The 18,270-nt window shown below is 43.8% G+C and overlaps 2 protein-coding genes across 2 annotated transcripts; both read right to left on the bottom strand.

Annotated features, from left to right (window-relative positions):
• Window positions 1-1,311: 1,311 nt before the first annotated feature.
• On the bottom strand, window positions 1,312-3,831 carry c5ar1 (complement C5a receptor 1). The gene is made up of 2 exons (XM_066685619.1): window positions 3,694-3,831; window positions 1,312-2,656 (listed from the first exon to the last, which is right to left on the bottom strand). Exon 2 carries the CDS (start codon window positions 2,649-2,651, stop codon window positions 1,602-1,604), a length of 1,050 nt encoding a protein of 349 aa, XP_066541716.1. The 5' UTR covers window positions 2,652-2,656; window positions 3,694-3,831; the 3' UTR covers window positions 1,312-1,601.
• A 3,850-nt stretch (window positions 3,832-7,681) lies between these two features.
• Window positions 7,682-14,805, bottom strand: lbhl (LBH regulator of WNT signaling pathway, like). The gene is made up of 4 exons (XM_066685773.1): window positions 14,521-14,805; window positions 9,475-9,547; window positions 8,904-9,195; window positions 7,682-8,798 (listed from the first exon to the last, which is right to left on the bottom strand). The coding sequence occupies exons 1-4, from the start codon at window positions 14,574-14,576 to the stop codon at window positions 8,728-8,730; spliced, it is 492 nt and encodes a 163-aa protein (XP_066541870.1). The 5' UTR covers window positions 14,577-14,805; the 3' UTR covers window positions 7,682-8,727.
• Window positions 14,806-18,270: the final 3,465 nt, after the last annotated feature.

Below are 18,270 nucleotides of genomic sequence, written 5' to 3'. Positions count from 1 at the left end.
GGACTGGAGTCTTTTACTGCTGCTTTTGCCCATGTTTCTGAAGAGGATCCTGGGCTCTGATGACCCTGATCAGAATGAAGTCATTACAGAACATCAATGAATGAAAGAATTAATGAACTTACTTTCATACATCAGTATCTCGGACCTCAGAAATACTGTAGTTAAAGGCTGTGGGACTGTGTTCTCCTGAGTAATGGAGCACCATTCAGTACCCCAGGGATTATGTACTCTGGCTTTTTCTGATCCAAAACGAATCACCAACACCAGCCCCTGACCCTCTGAATAATGTCTCATCTTCATTAAAACGTCCGTACAGGATGTTTTCCTGTAGATCAGAGACTGCAGTAAGAAGGCACCTGATAAATGCCCCTGATTTCATCAGAAATGTCAGAGGAACTGGTGTCCTTGGCGTAGACCGTGGTGTGTTCGTTGCAGTGACCTGCTAAAGGCTTCAGATTTCTCCTGTAAGAGGCGCTGTTGAGGAAAGCAACCTCAAATCTGTCTCAGAAGACTGAAGGCGAGTGTAGACACTGGGGCCTGAGCTACTTCACTTTGAATACAGTTAACTATAAAAGACATACACTCACTTTATGAACAGGTTTGATGTAAAAAATAAAAGTATGATTTAAAAAAATGACATTTTCAGAAATCTAGAGAATCTTGTTCGTATAGAGTGGTCCTCAGTAGTGAATCTAAACTGAAATAAGGATTTTTTTGGAGGTGTGTTTCACTAAAATAGTTCATTACTGTAAGAAAATCATGTCACAGCACAGAAATAAGTTGTGAAAAGAGGAGGAAGTGTCGGTCAGTCATGGGTAAAGCAGCACGTGAAGAAAGAATCGTGAGGTTTACATCGCTAACGCTGATCTCAAACCAGAGACTAAATCTGTCCCTGACGCTCTGTTTTCCTGAATGTCGAAAGTCAGCAGGGCCTCCAATTGCTCAATGTCCTGCGTGCATCTCTGACAGATGTTGCACAATCCTGGTGTGGCTTAAAGCACAATTAAGGGAACCAGGCTTCATGTTTTATTAGGTAAACACAGGAACTGTGTAAGACTAATTGGCTATAGCTGTGACTGCATCATGCAGCAGTTGAACACTCTCACTGTCCCCTTTCTCGGGTCCACTGTCCCCTTACTGTCCCCTCACAGATGGAATACAGCCTCCGCTGTGGTCAGTGGAGCTGAGAGAATGGACAGAGCACATAGAGGTTTATGGCTGATTTGTTTAGCTGATGTTAAATTGTGATGTTTAGTTTTAAAACCATAAATAAAAACCATACTAAAACTGAAGGATTAAATTAGCATAGATTATCAGTTTAACCTTTAATTAAAATCTACAGACTGCAGTGGCTAAATTCAGCTGAACACATGAGCAAAGTGGAAGGCTATTTACAAAATACGCTCTAAATCATCAAGCAATACAATCCCGGGCTATATACCTGTCCCTCTGGGTTGGCTTTCTGCAGTCTGAGCTGGGTCTCCTCCCCTGTTTGGTTTGAACAGTTCTCCTCCGCTTCACGAAGGGCTCAGTCATTTCAATGGAGGCAGGGGACACTCAGACTGTGGATGAAAGTGAGTAAGTTCCCACTGTGGAGGACCTCAGTGGACCCTGAGGCCCATGACTGATTTGTCGGCGGTGCTCCTGGTGCTGGCCGTCAGGCTGACACCTCGTGGCGGTTCATCAGAGGCGAAGTGGAGAATGCTTCGTAAGGATTTGGTCAGGCTTTCCCTGAAGCCCCGGCCCATGCAGACGTACAGCAGTGGATTGAGGCAGCTGTTGAAGTACGCCAGGCAGAGAGCCAGCACCTCGGCCAGGCTCAGGTGAGCTGTGTCCTTCTGAGTGACAAGAATAGCAAATTCCACGATGTGTAAGGGAAGCCAGCACAGGAAGAAGCTCAGCACCACGGCGAGGATAATGCGGATGGTCCTCGCTGACCTCTTGTTCTGCCTTTGTCCAGGACTCTGGCCTGCTCTCCGGTAAACCATTAAGTGGCTGATACTGATGATCATAAACGGCAGTAAGAAACCAGCCAGCAGACGGAAAATGGTCATCCCCCAGGCTTGGCCGACACTGTGATCTGCCATGCATTTCACCTTGTTTGACCCTTCATACACCAAGTCCATAAAAACAAACTGAGGGATGCTGCTAACAAGAGCAAGCAGCCAGCCAGCTATGCAGACCCCGGTGGCGTAGCGAGGTGTTCTCCAGTTCTGGCACCACGTAGGCCGGGACACTAGCAGCCAACGGTCCAGGCTGATGAGTACCAGTAGCAACACGCTGCAGTACATCAGCATGTTGAACAGGCCGTTCAGCAGCTTGCAGGCAACGGCTCCAAAGACCCAGTGCTTGTCATGGGCCAGCGGCGCCATCTGAAAAGGCAGGGAAAGGCAGCACAGCAGGTCAGCCACAGCCAGATTCAGAAACCACAGGGCATTGACGGACCGCGGCATTCGAAAAGCCGTCACCCACACCACCAGGCCATTTCCTGGGACCCCCAACAGGAAGACAATGGCGTAGCAAACCAGGGCAATTATGTGTTGCCAGCCGATGACAGAGATTTTAGAGTCAGGGTCCAGATAGTAGACGCAGTTTTCCCCTTCTTCACATGTTTTGTTGAAATCATACTCTTCATCGTAGTAACTGGACATTGTGACTGCAAGGATGGGAGAAATGAGAGACAAATCAGTCCAGGACACCCAGCACCACTTAGCATAAAAACTTCAATATCTCTTCTCAGCACTGCCTTGTGGAGGTTGTTTAGCCTGCTAATCCTGAGTAAGTGAATTACAAGCCATTCTCATGCTGTGCTTAGAAAGCTAAACTCTTCTGAAGCTGAAGATCCTTTCAACTGTTGTTTTTTTCCCAGTTTTCTGTCATTATCATGTTATTTAATTCCTGAATAGTGTGCATTCTCCTACAAAATAATAAATTAATGTACAATGTTTATTATAATAGAGCTCCTACACCCTTCTGGAACATGTAATAATCAAGATAAAATATAAGCTATACATATAACATTGTACATCTTCACCTTCAGTAAATACAGTAATCCCTCGTTTTTCGCGGGTGGTCTTGGAACAAAGTAAAGGAAAGATCATTTTTTTATGTATTTACAAGTATTTGGACTCTTAAAACCCTCCCTGTTACTGTTAACAACCCGCCCTTTGCATTAAACAGTCGTTCTCTAATGTTCTTCAGCTGGAACTACATGTGATATCCACCCAGTTTCTTTAATAGAGTCATTCCTAAGCTGTGATTTAGCGTCAGAAAATTTAACTCGGATGTGGACGTGAAAAACACATGTACGTTAGAAACACTTGTAAATGATATATTGTGTCACCTACAGCCCCAGTCTAATACATGAAAATATTAAAAAAGCCCCCTTGAAAAAACCTGTGAAGTAGCGAATCCGTGAAAGATGAACGGTGAAGTAGCGAGGGATTACTGCACATAAAAAGCAAAGTGAAAAAAGAAAATCAGTTACTTTATCTAAAACTGCTAACGAACACTTCTAGGTACAGTTTAATTCTCCGCATGCTCTTTCTGCTCTTAATGCCAAGTATAGACTGCTGTGTCCAAACTTTTCAAATGGAAAACTTAGTCCGATGTGTCTTTAGCTCTGTATGCAGTTAAAAAGTATGAGAACACCTCACTGGTTTTTAGAAAGTAGATTGTAGGTTTTACGTTTACCTCTGTAGAAAGGAGCGTGCAGGACAGCGGCTGGTGAAAATGCAGAGCAGGGTTTGGGAAACTGTTACTGGATTCAGCTCTCACCGTCTGGTTGAACCCATGGGTGATCAGGTGGTTGACTGTGGAGTTCCTGTGTGGTGGATCGGGTGAGGCTCCTTTGCTCTGTGATGGCATGGATCTTTAGAAATACTGCTGCGTAAGGGAAACAGTTGCACAAGACCTCACCACAGTTTTGAGCTAAGCTGCAGATGTAATGCTGGGTTTGCAGTTCTGCTTTGGCTCTTTAAAGACATTGTACACAGTTACTGATATTTATGTCAGTACTTAAAGGAATTTATTGAGTAAACAAGTAAATTCCGCCACTTTAAAGTGCTCCCGGTGCTAACAGGAATGATCAGATGTGCAGTGTGTAACCTCAATAGAAAAGCTTTGAACAATAGAGAGGGGCTCAGTGATAGTTAGTTAGTGTCAGAGTGGTGTAGCGTGCGATACGTTAGTGATGTTCGTGATCACCTATCATCACTACCCTCCTCACTGTCCTCACTGTAGCTGCAATCACATCCTCACAGCAAAGTTCCAGCATCTAGGGTAGAGCCCAGAACAGCAAAGATGAGGAGCAATAAACTACTGATCCTCTTGGCTTCTGAAGTTTATGGAAGATGATTTTTTTCTTTGCACTAACCTGTATTTTTTAATTATTTTCAGAATTGAGAAATATAACCAATGCCCCAAGTGCATTAATCACTGCAATCATTTTATTTTGCTATGACTCTGCACAGGGATCTGAGCTGAAGGTAAGCTGTAAGAATTCTTTGTTGTTAAACTTGATGAATTGTTGTAGTTTTTAAAGGGTATTTAGAGCTTCCTTCATAGAGTTTTATTTAAAATACAGTTTTGGGAGGCAGTTCCTAATGTGTTTGAAATGTATTTTACATTTAAATACAATCTGTCATGTCTCTTTTCTTCATATTCTACAATACTGTTGTAGTGTTAGCTGAGGGTTAGGCTTTGGAGAGAGAACTGCACCAGCCCTGCTTTCTGACTTTAGAGAAAATAGGAAATCTTTTTATTTACAAAGGCTTGCAGTACACAGCTTCTTTTTAACTGTATCTCACTATAAACCTTGACATCTACAGAAACAGCTCTTTCCTCTTGCACTGTTGTGTCTGATTAAAGGACAATATTCACTCGGTAGATCCTCGGACATAGACTTGGACTGTGATTGTTTACATGGTGTTTGTTCAGTAAATGTTTCATGAGTTCTGAAGCCTAGAGAAAGTTAAAAAAGTGGGTTCTGAGTTGTTTTTTTGAGTTTGATGGTTCTTCGTGGTAGATTATGTTGCTGGTCGTTGTGAAGTGTGTATCGTGTCTGTTCTGACGTTAAGAAATGAAGACCACACCGCACCACCCCCGAGCTCTTACAGGTGGCAGGTTTAATGAGCTGAAGTAACACGATTCATATTTTTTACTAAATCTATGTATTCAATATAACACTGTTCCACTCACTCAGCTCCTCTCCACTTAATTTGACCCAATCACAGTTTCCCTGCTGAGAAAGGATGGGGGGGGGGGGGGGGGGGGGGGGCTCAAAAGCGGTAAAGAGTCTGAGAGACATTTTCTCGTATTATTCTGACATTTTCAGGGAAATCATTTGTGCTGCTTTTACATAAATAACATAATCTGATGTTATGAAAGGATCTGATGACTCAGGACAGATTCCAAAGCAGCTCAGTCAGCTGAACGCCTCTCATCGTCATGATGTTTGGTGAAATGTGGTACGGGAAAATGTGCCATTTTTGATGCAGATGGTCATTGATGATATAACAGACACACTGAGGTGTTTTTATTGAAATTGGCAAAAGAAACAGTAGAAACCCCAAATGATGGAGTTTTTCTTTGTCAATCAATAAGCAATAAGCATCCCTTATTCACAGTAATACATTATTAATGCATGGGTTAGGGACAGGAGCTTTAGAGAGATCTGATATTCAGATTTTAGTTCATTATTCAAATTATAATCAAAACTGTCCCAGACACAGCAGTGTTTGAATTTGTCAGCGTTTGTGACGATGCCGTAAACAAACACAAAGAGGAACATCAGGGTCCTTCTTCCTCAACAATTCAACCTTTTTTTTTGTGTTAAAGACTGAGTTGAGAAAGAATCTGACAGCACATTAAAACAGAAAGTGGTGATTTCTAAAAATAATAATAGGGTGACCAGACGTCCTCTTTTTACTGGACATGTCCTCTTTTCGGGACCTAATAAATGTGTATGGCCAGGATTCCAAAACTGTCCGGAATTTAGCCGTCCACAGTCTTCCCCCAGTTCTTACTAAAAGCCCTAATGCTGTGTGCACTTCGATGACGTATGAAGACGTTGTTGTAGATGGGAAAAAGGGGCGCGCGGGGATCAAGTGTTCAAGGGGTCAGAGTTCAGAGCAGGAATTGGACACATCACTTTCAGCCGAACTCTGCTCCACATCAGTGTTTTACTGGAGCCTCGAACAGAAGTGTGTTAGTTAAGTTTAAGTGTCAATGTTAAGGTGGTGTATCATAGTCTCTTCTTTGTATTTGGAAGTGTTTCTGTGTCACACAAGCCTTCCACTTTCTGCTCTATATTTAAAAAAAAACTGAAAGTGGTCTCCTCTGTCCCTATAACGACACAAATACACGGACACACCTGACCTTTACTGACTTTCTGACGAGTTAATGAAGTTACATCTGCGCAGTTTTTCTGTTCAACATTAATTTTAGAAAAAAACAGGCCAAATCTCCGGATCATTAAAGGAGAACAGGGGAGAGACTGAGTTATAGCTCACACATACAGCACGTTTTATCAGACAGATCTTATAGAATATGAAATATAAGTATTTTTACTCAAATGTCTGGATCCCAGCGAAGCTCTGATCATTTATCAACTCTGTATTTCTTCTGTTTGATTAAATGTGCTGCTTGCTTTTAGTAAAGTTTAAAAAACTCAGTTAAAAAGTCAGTTTCTGTCATGATCACGAGTTTTCTGGTGTAAAGTCACCTTAATACAGGCTTCAGTTTTAAAGTGTGGTATGAACAGAAAAAAACAGTGCAGAAATGATCAGAACTATTTTATTATTTTTGCTTTGGGGCCTAATGTTGAATGGAAAGTAAAAAGGCATTTGTTTTTTTGTTGTTGTTTTTTTTGTTATCTTGTTTACAAGGAAAGGTTTATGTATTAATTTCAGCAGCAGAGAAGCATGGTTATGGAAGCATTTGTGCTGCCACCCTGCCCCATGTGTCCTCTTTTTTGAAAACTCAAATATGGTCACCATAGTTATTAATCAGTTTCTTTTCCAACATGAAATTAATAAATGAAATATAGAATTAACACAGATAATTTACAAGAAATGATCCCATCTTGGGCGGCACGGTGGCGCAGCAGGTAGTGTCGCAGTCACACAGTTCCAGGTTGTGGGTTCGATTCCTGCTCCGGGTGACTGTCTGTGAGGAGTGTGGTGTGTTCTCCCCGTGTCCGCGTGGGTTTCCTCCGGGTGCTCCGGTTTCCTCCCACAGTCCAAAAACACACGTTGCAGGTGGATTGGCGACTCGATAGTGTCCGTAGGTGTGAGTGTGTGTGTGTGTTGCCCTGTGAAGGACTGGCGTCCCCTCCAGGGTGTATTCCCGCCTTGCGCCCAATGATTCCAGGTAGGCTCTGGACCCCCCGCGACCCTAAATTGGATAAGCGGTTACAGATAATGGATGGATGGATGGATGATCCCATCTTAAAAACAAGTTCCACACTTTTTGGGTCATGCTGCAAAATTCCAAAAAGGGAAAGAAAGTAAATAAACAAAACCACACAATACACGTCCAATGCCGTGTTCATTAATTAAAAACAGTTTATTAATCACTGCTCTGTTTTTACAAGACATTAACGCAAATAAACAAACAAAAGTGTTTCAAAACGACAATTAAATCAGATTATATTTTACTTACAATCAAAATTAAGCTCTGGTTTTCCTTTCCTCTGTAAAGCTACCTCTTTGATGAAGTGAGGTTTTCTTCCATCTTCAATTCTGTTGAAATACTGTTTAAATAATTATCTTTCAAAGCGACTAATAAATATTCTTATGACACTGAAGTATTTAAAGGAGCATTTCATATGTTTCAGTATTTCTTCCTGAGGGTTATCACCATGGCCTTTTCCCAGTGTCTCCTAAATCCCTGAATAATACGCAGGCCTTTTTTGTTGCTGTTATTGTGCTACATCCAGTGTGAAGCACTTCTCATAACTTCAGAGGGGATGGATTGACTACGTTTACGTGAACTACATCCAACTTATTTCAAATGGAGAGAATAATTTCGGAATTGCCTGAAGTAGAACGGAAAGAATATTTATGAGTGTGGTCAGTGAGGGATGGATTTCTGTCCGAATGATACTCTACAAAGTTCTTGCATATTCTTGTGATCAGATGTAATATGTGCCTTAAATAGGTTTAAAATTAACCAAATAACAGAATTTTAACAAGATAGGGTTAAGGTTAAATAATCTGTAGTTGTCACGGGTCACATTCTACGACTTCAGCAGTGACTCTGAATCTGTGAACTCTCTGGTGTTTATAGGGCAGCGTTTCTCAGCGTTGGCCCCGGGGGGCACCCTGCCCTGCACGGTTTAGAGGTTTCCCTGTAGGTCCCCTACCCACTGCAACTCTGAAAGGACCAGTCATTAGTGTTTAGCTGGTGAGATGAGAGAAAGGAAAGCTTTCGGGATGCCCCGAGGACCAGGGCTGAAGGGCTGAAGGTTTTAGGGTACATGGGAGTGAACTGTAGACAACCATTCCCTTGTTCACCAACAGTAGATTGGGTTAAACCCTGAACATTTGTAGCTGCTCTGGAGTGAACTCTTCAGTAAAGACTTCACTGTGTGTTGCATAGTGTTTATTTTCAGTTCCAGCGTCTGACACGTCAGGAGAATGTCCTTTAGCGGTTTTGGGCAGAAGGGTCTCTCAGGGCTGAGGACGTTGTCAGCGTTGGAGCCAGAGGTCGACATGCAGCTGCTGGTCAGTTGAGGGCAGGAGCACCCTCAGGAGGCAGGGTGGGAGTGTCATCCCTGAAGTCATCGGACTGAAGATCTGTAAACGTGAGAACAGTGGCCGTTAGGTATTTTTAATGAGGCGCTGCATGCAGAAACCACTCTTAGCTCTGGTGCTTCAGACCCGAATCATGCCCCAGCCCACCTAAGAGAGAGGTGCCCTGCTGCTGGTGGATGATGAAGGAGGACTCTTCCTCCTCCTCCTCCTCCTCCTCACCCCAGTCTGCAATGTTTGCTGGGGGAATGCACTGCTCCAGGAAGAGATCTTCATCCTCTTCGTAGTCGTCCTCCTCCGGAGGCCAGCGCAGTTCTCCACTCTCCACCTCGCTCACGTCCGTGGGTTCCACCACAATGGAGGGCAGGCGCTCCTTCCCCTGCTCCCTGCAGGACAGAGACCCGTCCAGACACGACACCGCCTCCACTGGGTCTGGGAAGATCTGCAGAGAGAGAGAGAGCAATAAGAGAAAGTGAACAATAAGGTGAGTACAGTGAGGTGAAAGGAGGGAAGAACATATTCCTGTGTAGTCCATGAGAGGCGGAGCCATTAGGGTTGTGCAGTGTGAGACCATGCACCATGGCATGTAAATATGATGATGATAATGATGATTTTAAAGAGTGTGTGTAGGGGGGTGCTCAATCCCCTGAGCCCTGTGCTTTCTGTGAGCTGTACCATGGTCCGGACGGATTGAAGCATGAGGAAGCAGAGTGTATCGTACCTGAAAGGGCAGTCTGTCCTTCCTCTGCATTCCGTATACCGCTGCATCCTGGGCCCGCAGCTCCTCCACACATCTGATAAAATATATATTAATAAATGGAGACTGGGAATTGGGGAAAGAATCAGGACTCTCTCTCTCTGTGTGTGTGTGTGTGTGTGTATTATACTAATACAGTAATGACAGAAATACCACAGGTTAGAGTCAATGTGCAGCAGATGCTCACTGTTCTTATGTTGTATTTCAGTTTTCTGTAATTCTCCGGTCCTCATTATTTATAAAGCACACTTTATACCACAGTGTATATCCACACACACACACACAGAGAGAGCCTCCTCTCTCTACTCATAAAACAGCTTTAAGTCAACAACAGCTCAACACATTGTTTTTTAATAATCTGTTAATCTCCATTCTCCATAAATCTTTCAATCAGAACGACTCGATGTTTAGAAACAGTTTTTTACTGTTCAGTGGAGTCACAAAGCAGCTTTACAGAGCCCAGCGTCCTAGTGCTGAGCCGGTTGATTGTTTGGTGACTGACACCACTGAGGATAGAAGACCAAGGAAGGTTTTAAGTTTCTGAGAGCGATTGAAGTCTCAATGCAGCCTCTAACTCTGTCCCTCAGTCTCACCGAGCAGGAGATTCTGGCCTGTGATTGGTCAGCGGGGATCACTGAAGGCTTAAGTTGGCCTAAGCAGAGGCGGCTGACCCGAGGTTAATCCGTTTGCACTGACTCTCTTGGGTTTGGGGGGTGGATGGAGCTGGTTCTAACTCTTCATTAGAGTCTGGTCATGTCCAGACTCCACCCAGGAGTCCTTCCTCATTCCAGTCGGACTGGGGGCATCTCCCTCATTCTCTGAGGACTTTATGAGGAAGTGTGATTGTTATTTGATGATCAGTCTGTCATTAAAACTAGGACTCGGTGTAACACCCACTTAAACTTAAACCTAATCCTCCACACATCACTAACAAACTTTTACAGGAGTTTAGACTCCTCACTTCTCCAAAGTTTAAAAACCAACCTGGCAACGTTTTCATATTTCTATTTACATAATTGATAATGGCTTAATTCATCCACTCTTTTATTCATTTGTCATCTGTAAGTGTTTCATTCTGATGAAGGTCACAGTGGGATAAATGAATAAATAAATAAATAAATCAATCAATTTTCAGGCAAAAATAAAGCAGCCATGAAGACACTTACTCATTACACAACCCTAGCGCTGATGAATCAACAGTTTCCTGTTCATTTGCCTGTGTTTAAGTAAAAGAGCTTCAAAGAAATGATGAGGAGCTTGTATTTGAAGATTATTATACAGAACTAAAACCGAACGTAGTCTGGGACTTGAGAGAGAGATCAAGAGAGAGAGAGTAGAGAGAGAGTGTGTGTGTGTGTGTGTGTGTGTGTGTGTGTGTGTGTTTGGGGCCTGTTTGGTTCTTTAGTAATGAGCTAATAACAGTTGCCAGGAGCCAGTTTTCTGAGCTGAGTCTGTGCAGGTTTTTATTCTGAAATGACGGGAACAGACTTCACTCTGAGGATTAAAGGTGTTCTCTAGGGAGAGGGGGAACTCAAGCCTGTGGAGATAGGGTTTTTTTTTTTTATTTCACTTCAGCTGAAGTACTGCCTCCTCACAAACCTCTGACACCTGTGTAAATATGTAATATTCTGATTGGTCAGTGCAGGGCTTTAAGGTGTAGTAAGTGTGTAATCGCTGTAGAAAGCATTACCAGTAGAATGTGCCGCTGTGATGCAACTGCACATGGAGGGGCTATAAAGCCATCCAGCACTAGGCCGTGGAACTGTAGAACTGTGTTCCCATCAGCGCCTGAGATTACTATAGTCCTTGTAGCTGATGGCTGTTAATGTAACACTTTGTTTGAAATTGTTTTATACACTGTGTGTGTGTGTGTGTCTATATATGATAGCTGTGTGAAATAGGTGAGTGGTGAAATTATAGATGAACTTTTGAGAGGAGTCATTCAGACCACAACGCTCTATTTCGGAAACTCGTGAAGTCAGAGCAGTGGTTCAGAGATCTCAGGAAGTTTATTTTTAGCGCACACAAAGCCTGCTGTTCCTGAGCTGTGAGGACTGTGCGTGTCCAGTGTAGAGCTCCACTTCACTTTAATGGAACTTAGTGAGGTACGAGGCTCAGTGGAGGGTTTGAAACTGACCAAGAACAAGTAAAAACGTGGAGAGAAGAGATTATGGGTAAAAAAAAAAAAACCCCAGCTCAAATAAACAACAGAAAAATGAAAATGAACCAGTGTTCAACCGAAAACAAGAAAAAACCCACACACTCCTTAACATTCAGCTTCTTGTTTAAATTAAAATATTGTAGCAGTTATGTCTAACAAGTCCTGGATCTCCTGGTTTGGAAATGAGGTTGATGGCAGGAGGATGTGTGACTTTAACAGAGTCAGCAGGACTGGGTGTTTCACACAGAAGGTGAAGTACAGGTCGACAACCACAGCTCTACCCTCAGCTCCACCTTCACAGCAGTGAGGGGAAACTTATCTCTGCATCACACTGTAGCCTTTCAGTGGAAGATTAATCAGAACTGATGTTTCATCACTGCCCACACACACACACACACACACACACACACACACACACACACTCCACTTAATGCTGGCTTCAGGTCCTGAGGACATATTTACTGTTAATGAATTCTAAATTGACTGTGGTCTTGATAAAGCAGTGGTGACGTCTCTGCAGATCTGTGATGGCGTGGGGATTGTGCTCTAAATGACGTCATGAACCCGGGCTTTGTTTGGGTTCAAAATACACACCGTCACCTTCAAATTTCTCTGTAATTCTCAAATAATATTCAAAGAAGCAAACGTTTATTAATCGCTGACCCTCTGCACCGGCTTGTCCTCGAGAACCCGTCCCCGACCCAGTGTCAGACCAAACTGGACCAACTGCCTTCTGTTGTTTATGAAGGGAACACAAACAACAATGATGTTCTAATACAACCACCAGCTGTTTGCTGAAGTGAGATCCACATCTATGTTGTCTGCTGTGTGTTTGGAGGCCCCAGGGGTTACAGCTGATCATGTTCTGAACTGTATCTCATTAATGACTAGCGCTGGTGGCTAACAGATTAGCTAAACATCAGAGCCTTAAAAAGCTCTACTTTGGTTTTGTTCTTTGTTTTTTGTGTCATTTCTCTCGTAGTTTTATAAGCCATTCTTTATTTCTGTGATCTCCGGGCACAGTCCAGTCAAAACTGAACGGATTAAAGACTGCACTGAAAATGTGTTGATGTCTCTGAGGGGTAGTAATCAAGCCGAATGAGGTCAGAGATTTACTCCCTGATGTTTCAGTATTATTCTGAACACTAAATAAAGCCCTCTGTGAATGTCTGCCACGCTACTCTCTCGTTCTGCGTGTGTCACCTGTTCGGGGGCCGTGTGTCGTCAGATCTGTGTGTAATCCTCCTGCTGTCGCTGTTAAAGTCATTACCCAGCTCACCGTGCCCCTCTCCTCCACACCATCCCCGCTACTCTCACCAGCCACAGGATTGAGGACACAGTGTGTGTGTGTGTGTGTGTGTGTGTGTATTTGTGTTTAAATCTCAAACATCTTAGTCTAAGGCCCCCTGGTGTAAAGTATGTAGAAAGTTAGAGTGTTATAGAGTGGTGCTGATGTTGGAGGATTAGTCCTGGAGCTAGAGAAGGTGATTTTTTTTTTTTTTTTAAATCCACTCAAAATATCCCACCCCTACATTCCAAAGCCACGCCCCTATAACACAGGAATACACATGTAGCTTAAAGCAAAACTAGGTAGTATTTGTACTTTAAAACCACTGTGATCCTCCACTGTGCTGTAACAGTGAGAATAGATCCTCTGCGACTGCTGCTCCGGGCTCAGCACTGCAGAAGCAGCACTATGAAACTGTATTTGTGAATGGGACTTAAAAATATAATTTGTTATGCTTTTTATTTATGTTGTCAGACACTTTGATTTAAAAACTACTACCAGAATGTAAGGAGTAGTTCAGGAACATTACTATTTTTATCTCCTTTCACACATGAACTCTAGAGAAACTCCAGAGAAACTCTGGGGTATTGAATCCTGAGACGTCTCTGAGTCGTCCTTTCACACATGCAGTACATAGCTGGAGATTTTCTGTCAGCCGTGTTCTCTCTGAAGGGAATGTTCTGTGTGCTGTAGGCAAGGGGCTGAGCCTGTGCAGCTTGTGCAAGTGATACTCTGGGACATTAGCGGCTCTGTTCACACATGCACTCGCTCAGACTTCATCCTGAGTCTCTGTTGCAGAGCTAGTGGTATAAAGTCTTTGTAAACTCCTCCAGAATGTTTCTGGGCTACCGCACAGGTGTGAAAGGGCCTTAAGACAGTTCACAGACTGCAGCTTTAGTACTTTTCTGTCTGACTTTATAGGATTGGGTGTGGTCTCCAGATTTGTACAAATTGAGCACAACCATCAGCTATAAGTGCACCTTAAATCCGGTGAATGTTCTGACCACAAATGTCTCATGTTGGGACACAGTGTACACACACACACACACCGTTGAGCCGTACTGACCCACATATGATCCCTATACACTCTACAGGCTCTTGTAGATCATAGATATGCACTGATACAGCTACACACTCTGTACATTGCAAAGATTACGCAGTGTGGAGGGGTCTACACTGCAGCACTGCAGGATTAGCATGTTAATTTTGGGTTCAGTTTAAGCTAGCAATGCTATGTTGAGCAATTAATTTACCCAGTGAATGTGCTCTGTAGTTCTCAGCATTTAAACATAATGTACACACGCACGCACGCACATACACCCACACACACACACACACATGCTCTTCAGCTTATTACTCTGAATCATACTGCACTCTAATTCATCCCCCATTCACAGCCCAGCCCAATTACACCCCTCTGTCTGACTCCTGGTCTAACCCTAACCCTAACACTATGGGGAAATCTTTGGGGAATCTTATGCTAAATCAATGCCCTGATGGTCTCTTAAAGCCCTGGGTATTCTGCAGGTAGAACTAGTTTTGCAAAGTAGAAGTGTCTTACCCCTCCTTGGAGATGCAGGGTTCCTCTGGGCTGCTGCAGTGCTCTATGCAGGGCATGATGATTGGGGCCAGAGGGGGGCAGCTCCCACAGCTCTCCCCCTCTACAGGCCCCAGTGAGGGGCTCTGGCTCTCCAGGGTGCTGCCTGGGACTGCAGCAGGGTACGGTGGGACTGGACTGAGACAGAAAAACCCCACAGCTGTCAGGACAAGGATCAGCAGATGGAGTTATGGCTGGCAAAGCAATAGATCCACAATATTCCTAGGACAGTGTTTCAGAACAGGAATACTCTGTTCTTCCACAGGCGAGCGACCTCTGACACTCTGTTTTTCCATTCATCCCTCTCGCTGTTTCAGTCCCTCCCCTCCTCTCTCCCTCCCTCCCTCTCTCTCTCTCTCTCTCTCCCTCTCTCTCCCTCTTTCCCTCTCTCTCTCTCTCTCTCTTTCAGCAGAAGGGCTTTGTTGAGGAGCGGGATTAGTGTCTGTGTCGATTAGAGCTGCTCAGCTGATGACGTCAGAGTAGCAGCGCCGCCCTGCTGGAAGTGTATGGCACCGATTTCAAAACTGACTCTGTGGCTGACTCTGACGCTGGCCCCGAGGTGAACCCCAGCGCTGGCTCCAGTTCTGACTCTGAGTAAATCTGACTCTTTATGTCACACCTGCACGGGGTTAGCTGTGAAGTGTAAGTAGAAAGGTGATGTATTTTGGTAAAAACTTACACAAAAAATCAGGTTTAGACTGAAGTGAGTTTGACGTCAATGGACCAGCACCGAATTCTGCTCCAGCGGAGATCTTCTATTTGTTCAGGTGTCTTTACTTAGGTCTTGTTTTCCTTGCTTTGTTCTCATTTTGTCTTTGGTGAATTAGACTTATTTTGGACTCACTCTGCAGTTGCAGAGTTTAATTCATTTAACAAGGAAGGAAGAGTGGTTTCCAGTTACAAAGTTACATAGTGCAATTTCTGCAGTGCAATTATTAGTGGAGTATAAAAGTGATTTTGAAGCTGTAAATCTTAGTGTTGCTTTAAAGCAATATTTAATATTTAATATTTAAGGTTTATACCTCAGCAATTTGGCATAATTCATCAAAAGCTTTGGTCTTTGTAGTTAATGTGGTAATCAGGGAAATTTCTGGTATGTTTTAAGAGTCCTGTCCTGTGTTGTTTATAAACATGTTGTAAGATGGTTGTAGATGTTTGTTTGTTTGTTTGTGAAATGACACCCAGTCTCTTCTGTGTTTTTGGAGCCGCTGTGATGCAAAACAGATTTCAGAGTCTTGTGCAATTACGTGTCTCATACTTGAGTTCTGAATTTCCACAGTTCTGAGAAACGGTCTCAGGTCGGGAGGTGGTCCTGTTTGGACTGGGTTTGGACAGTTCTGAGAAACGGTCTCAGGTCGGGAGGTGGTCCTGTTTGGACTGGGTTTGGACAGTTCTGAGAGAAGGTCTCAGATCGGGATGTGGTCCTGTTTGGACTGGGTTTGGACAGTTCTGAGAGATAGTCTCAGGTCGGGAGGTGGTCCTGTTTGGACTGGGTTTGGACAGTTCTGAGAAACGGTCTCAGGTCGGGAGGTGGTCCTGTTTGGACTGGGTTTGGACAGTTCTGAGAAACGGTCTCAGGTCGGGAGGTGGTCCTGTTTGGACTGGGTTTGGACAGTTCTGAGAGAAGGTCTCAGATCGGGATGTGGTCCTGTTTGGACTGGGTTTGGACAGTTCTGAGAGATAGTCTCAGGTCGGGAGGTAGTCCTGTTTGGACTGGGTTTGGACAGTTCTGAGAAACAGTCTCAGGTCGGGAGGTGGTCCTGTTTGGACTGGGTTTGGACAGTTCTGAGAGACAGTCTCAGGTCGGGAGGTGGTCCTGTTTGGACTGGGTTTGGACAGTTCTGAGAAACGGTCTCAGGTCGGGATGTGGTCCTGTTTGGACTGGGTTTGGACAGTTCTGAGAGACGGTCTCAGATCGGGATGTGGTCCTGTTTGGACTGGGTTTGGACAGTTCTGAGAGAAGGTCTCAGGTTGGAAAGTGGTCCTGTTTGAACTGGGTTTGGACAGTTCTGAGAGACGGTCAGGAAGTGGTCCGATTTGGAACGGATTTAGACAGTTCTGAGAGAAGGTCTGAGGTCAGGAGGTGGTCCTGTTTGGACAATTCTGAGAGACAGTCTCAGATAGGGAGGTGGTCCGGTTTGGACTGGGTTTGGACAATTCTGAGAGACGGTCTCAGGTTGGGAGGTGGTCCGGTTTGGAAAGGGTTTGGACTGTAAATGGATAGCTTGCTTCTGAAAGAAAAGAGCAGTCGACTCCAGAGAGCGCTGTCAGCTGATGAGTACTAATCCCCACTGCCCTTTACCTCACGTGCCACCACCGGGGCTTAACCCGCTTTCCCCCTTCACACCTGGGGAGTGTGTGTCCGAGGAACAACTGAACGTTATCCTCATGACAACAACACAGCGAGAGAGGAACTGATCCTAGATCAGAATCTTTCCTCTGAGACAGATGGGTCCAGTGGCAGGATTTACAGCTCTAAGACCGGGTCTGAACCACAGGGAGAAAACTCTCTCTCTCTCTCTCTCTTTCTCTCTCTGTCTCACTCACTCTCTCGCTCCCTCTCTCTCTATATATATATTGCTGATAGACATTAGCACAGTGACACAGTCTGATGACTGTAGCTCTGACATTTTCAGGAACATCTGCAGAGATTAAACAGACACCTGCTCTAAATCCGAGTGCGATGAGACATTATTCCTCCCCCACGCCGTGAACCACACACTTTATTTTATCATATAAACTCTCTGTAGTAGTCTGTGTAACAGAAATGTCTGTTATGTCTTTAATAAGGAACAGGGGAAAGGGGGGTAAACTGCACTTGTTCGGGCTGTGGACAGCAGCACAGCGCAGTTACACACACTGAGCGAGGAAGACCAAACCCCCCCACCCCCACTCACCCTCCCCCCCCCCCACACACACACACACGCGCACACGCACGCACACCCCCACTCACCCCCCCCCCCACATACACACACGCGCACACACACGCACACACACACTCACTGGTTTCCATGGTTGATGGGGACCAGCTTTTTGAACATCACTTGTGGGGACCACCCTTTCTAAAGGTCCTAGGGGTATGAAAAAAATCAGGTACACTAACTATAGCTTTGTGAGCATATACACGTCTTTAAACTTCAGAAAAGTTGAAGTATCTGTTCTGATCTGTTCTGATCGTGCTAAATGGGGACCTCATATACATATTATTTGCATAATTCACACAGATTTCCATTTGATTTGTGGGGACCTTGTAACAAAATGTTAATAATGAAAAATCACATGCTTTAAGATAGCAAATGCTAAGAATAATGCATTGTTCAAATATCAAATGCATCAGAAAGCATTTTTTAAAATATTTAATATTAAAAATTTGTAAATTGAAAGAAAATTTGCAATATTTGCAACAATAGTTACATGTCTTTTAAGTTTATTGTTGCTTAGTTGGTCATTTGTAGAAATGTAGCATGAAGTCAGCAAATGGTGCTAGTGATAGAATGCATCACTCATGTAATAATCTTAATCACATTACAGAATTTGCTTTGATTAATACTGATTTAATAGGAATACATCTATTAAAGATAATATTGAAAGATAAATCATTGAAAGAGTAGTGAATTACTGTCTAAATTGTTTCCACCATGTGCAAACCTTTTATTTTCTACTGCGAGAACAATTCTTTCTGAAATTTAATATTTTTAACCAGATTTTAACCAT

This window comes from Hoplias malabaricus, chromosome 11 (assembly GCF_029633855.1).
Source record: "Hoplias malabaricus isolate fHopMal1 chromosome 11, fHopMal1.hap1, whole genome shotgun sequence".
In the NCBI taxonomy this organism is placed as follows: domain Eukaryota; kingdom Metazoa; phylum Chordata; class Actinopteri; order Characiformes; family Erythrinidae; genus Hoplias; species Hoplias malabaricus.
The sequence above is the reverse complement of the archived record's forward strand: the minus strand, read 5'-3'. Positions and strand labels throughout refer to the sequence as shown.

Coding starts and splice junctions, on each gene's coding strand:
- lbhl (XM_066685773.1), bottom strand. CDS start 14,576: ATGCCCTGCATAGAGCACTGCAGCAGCCCAGAGGAACCCTGCATCTCC. Junction 9,196..9,474: donor AGGACAGACTGCCCTTTCAG/GTACGATACACT, acceptor CTCTCTCTGCAG/ATCTTCCCAGACCCAGTGGA. Junction 8,799..8,903: donor GCAGGGCACCTCTCTCTTAG/GTGGGCTGGGGC, acceptor TCACGTTTACAG/ATCTTCAGTCCGATGACTTC.
- c5ar1 (XM_066685619.1), bottom strand. CDS start 2,651: ATGTCCAGTTACTACGATGAAGAGTATGATTTCAACAAAACATGTGAA.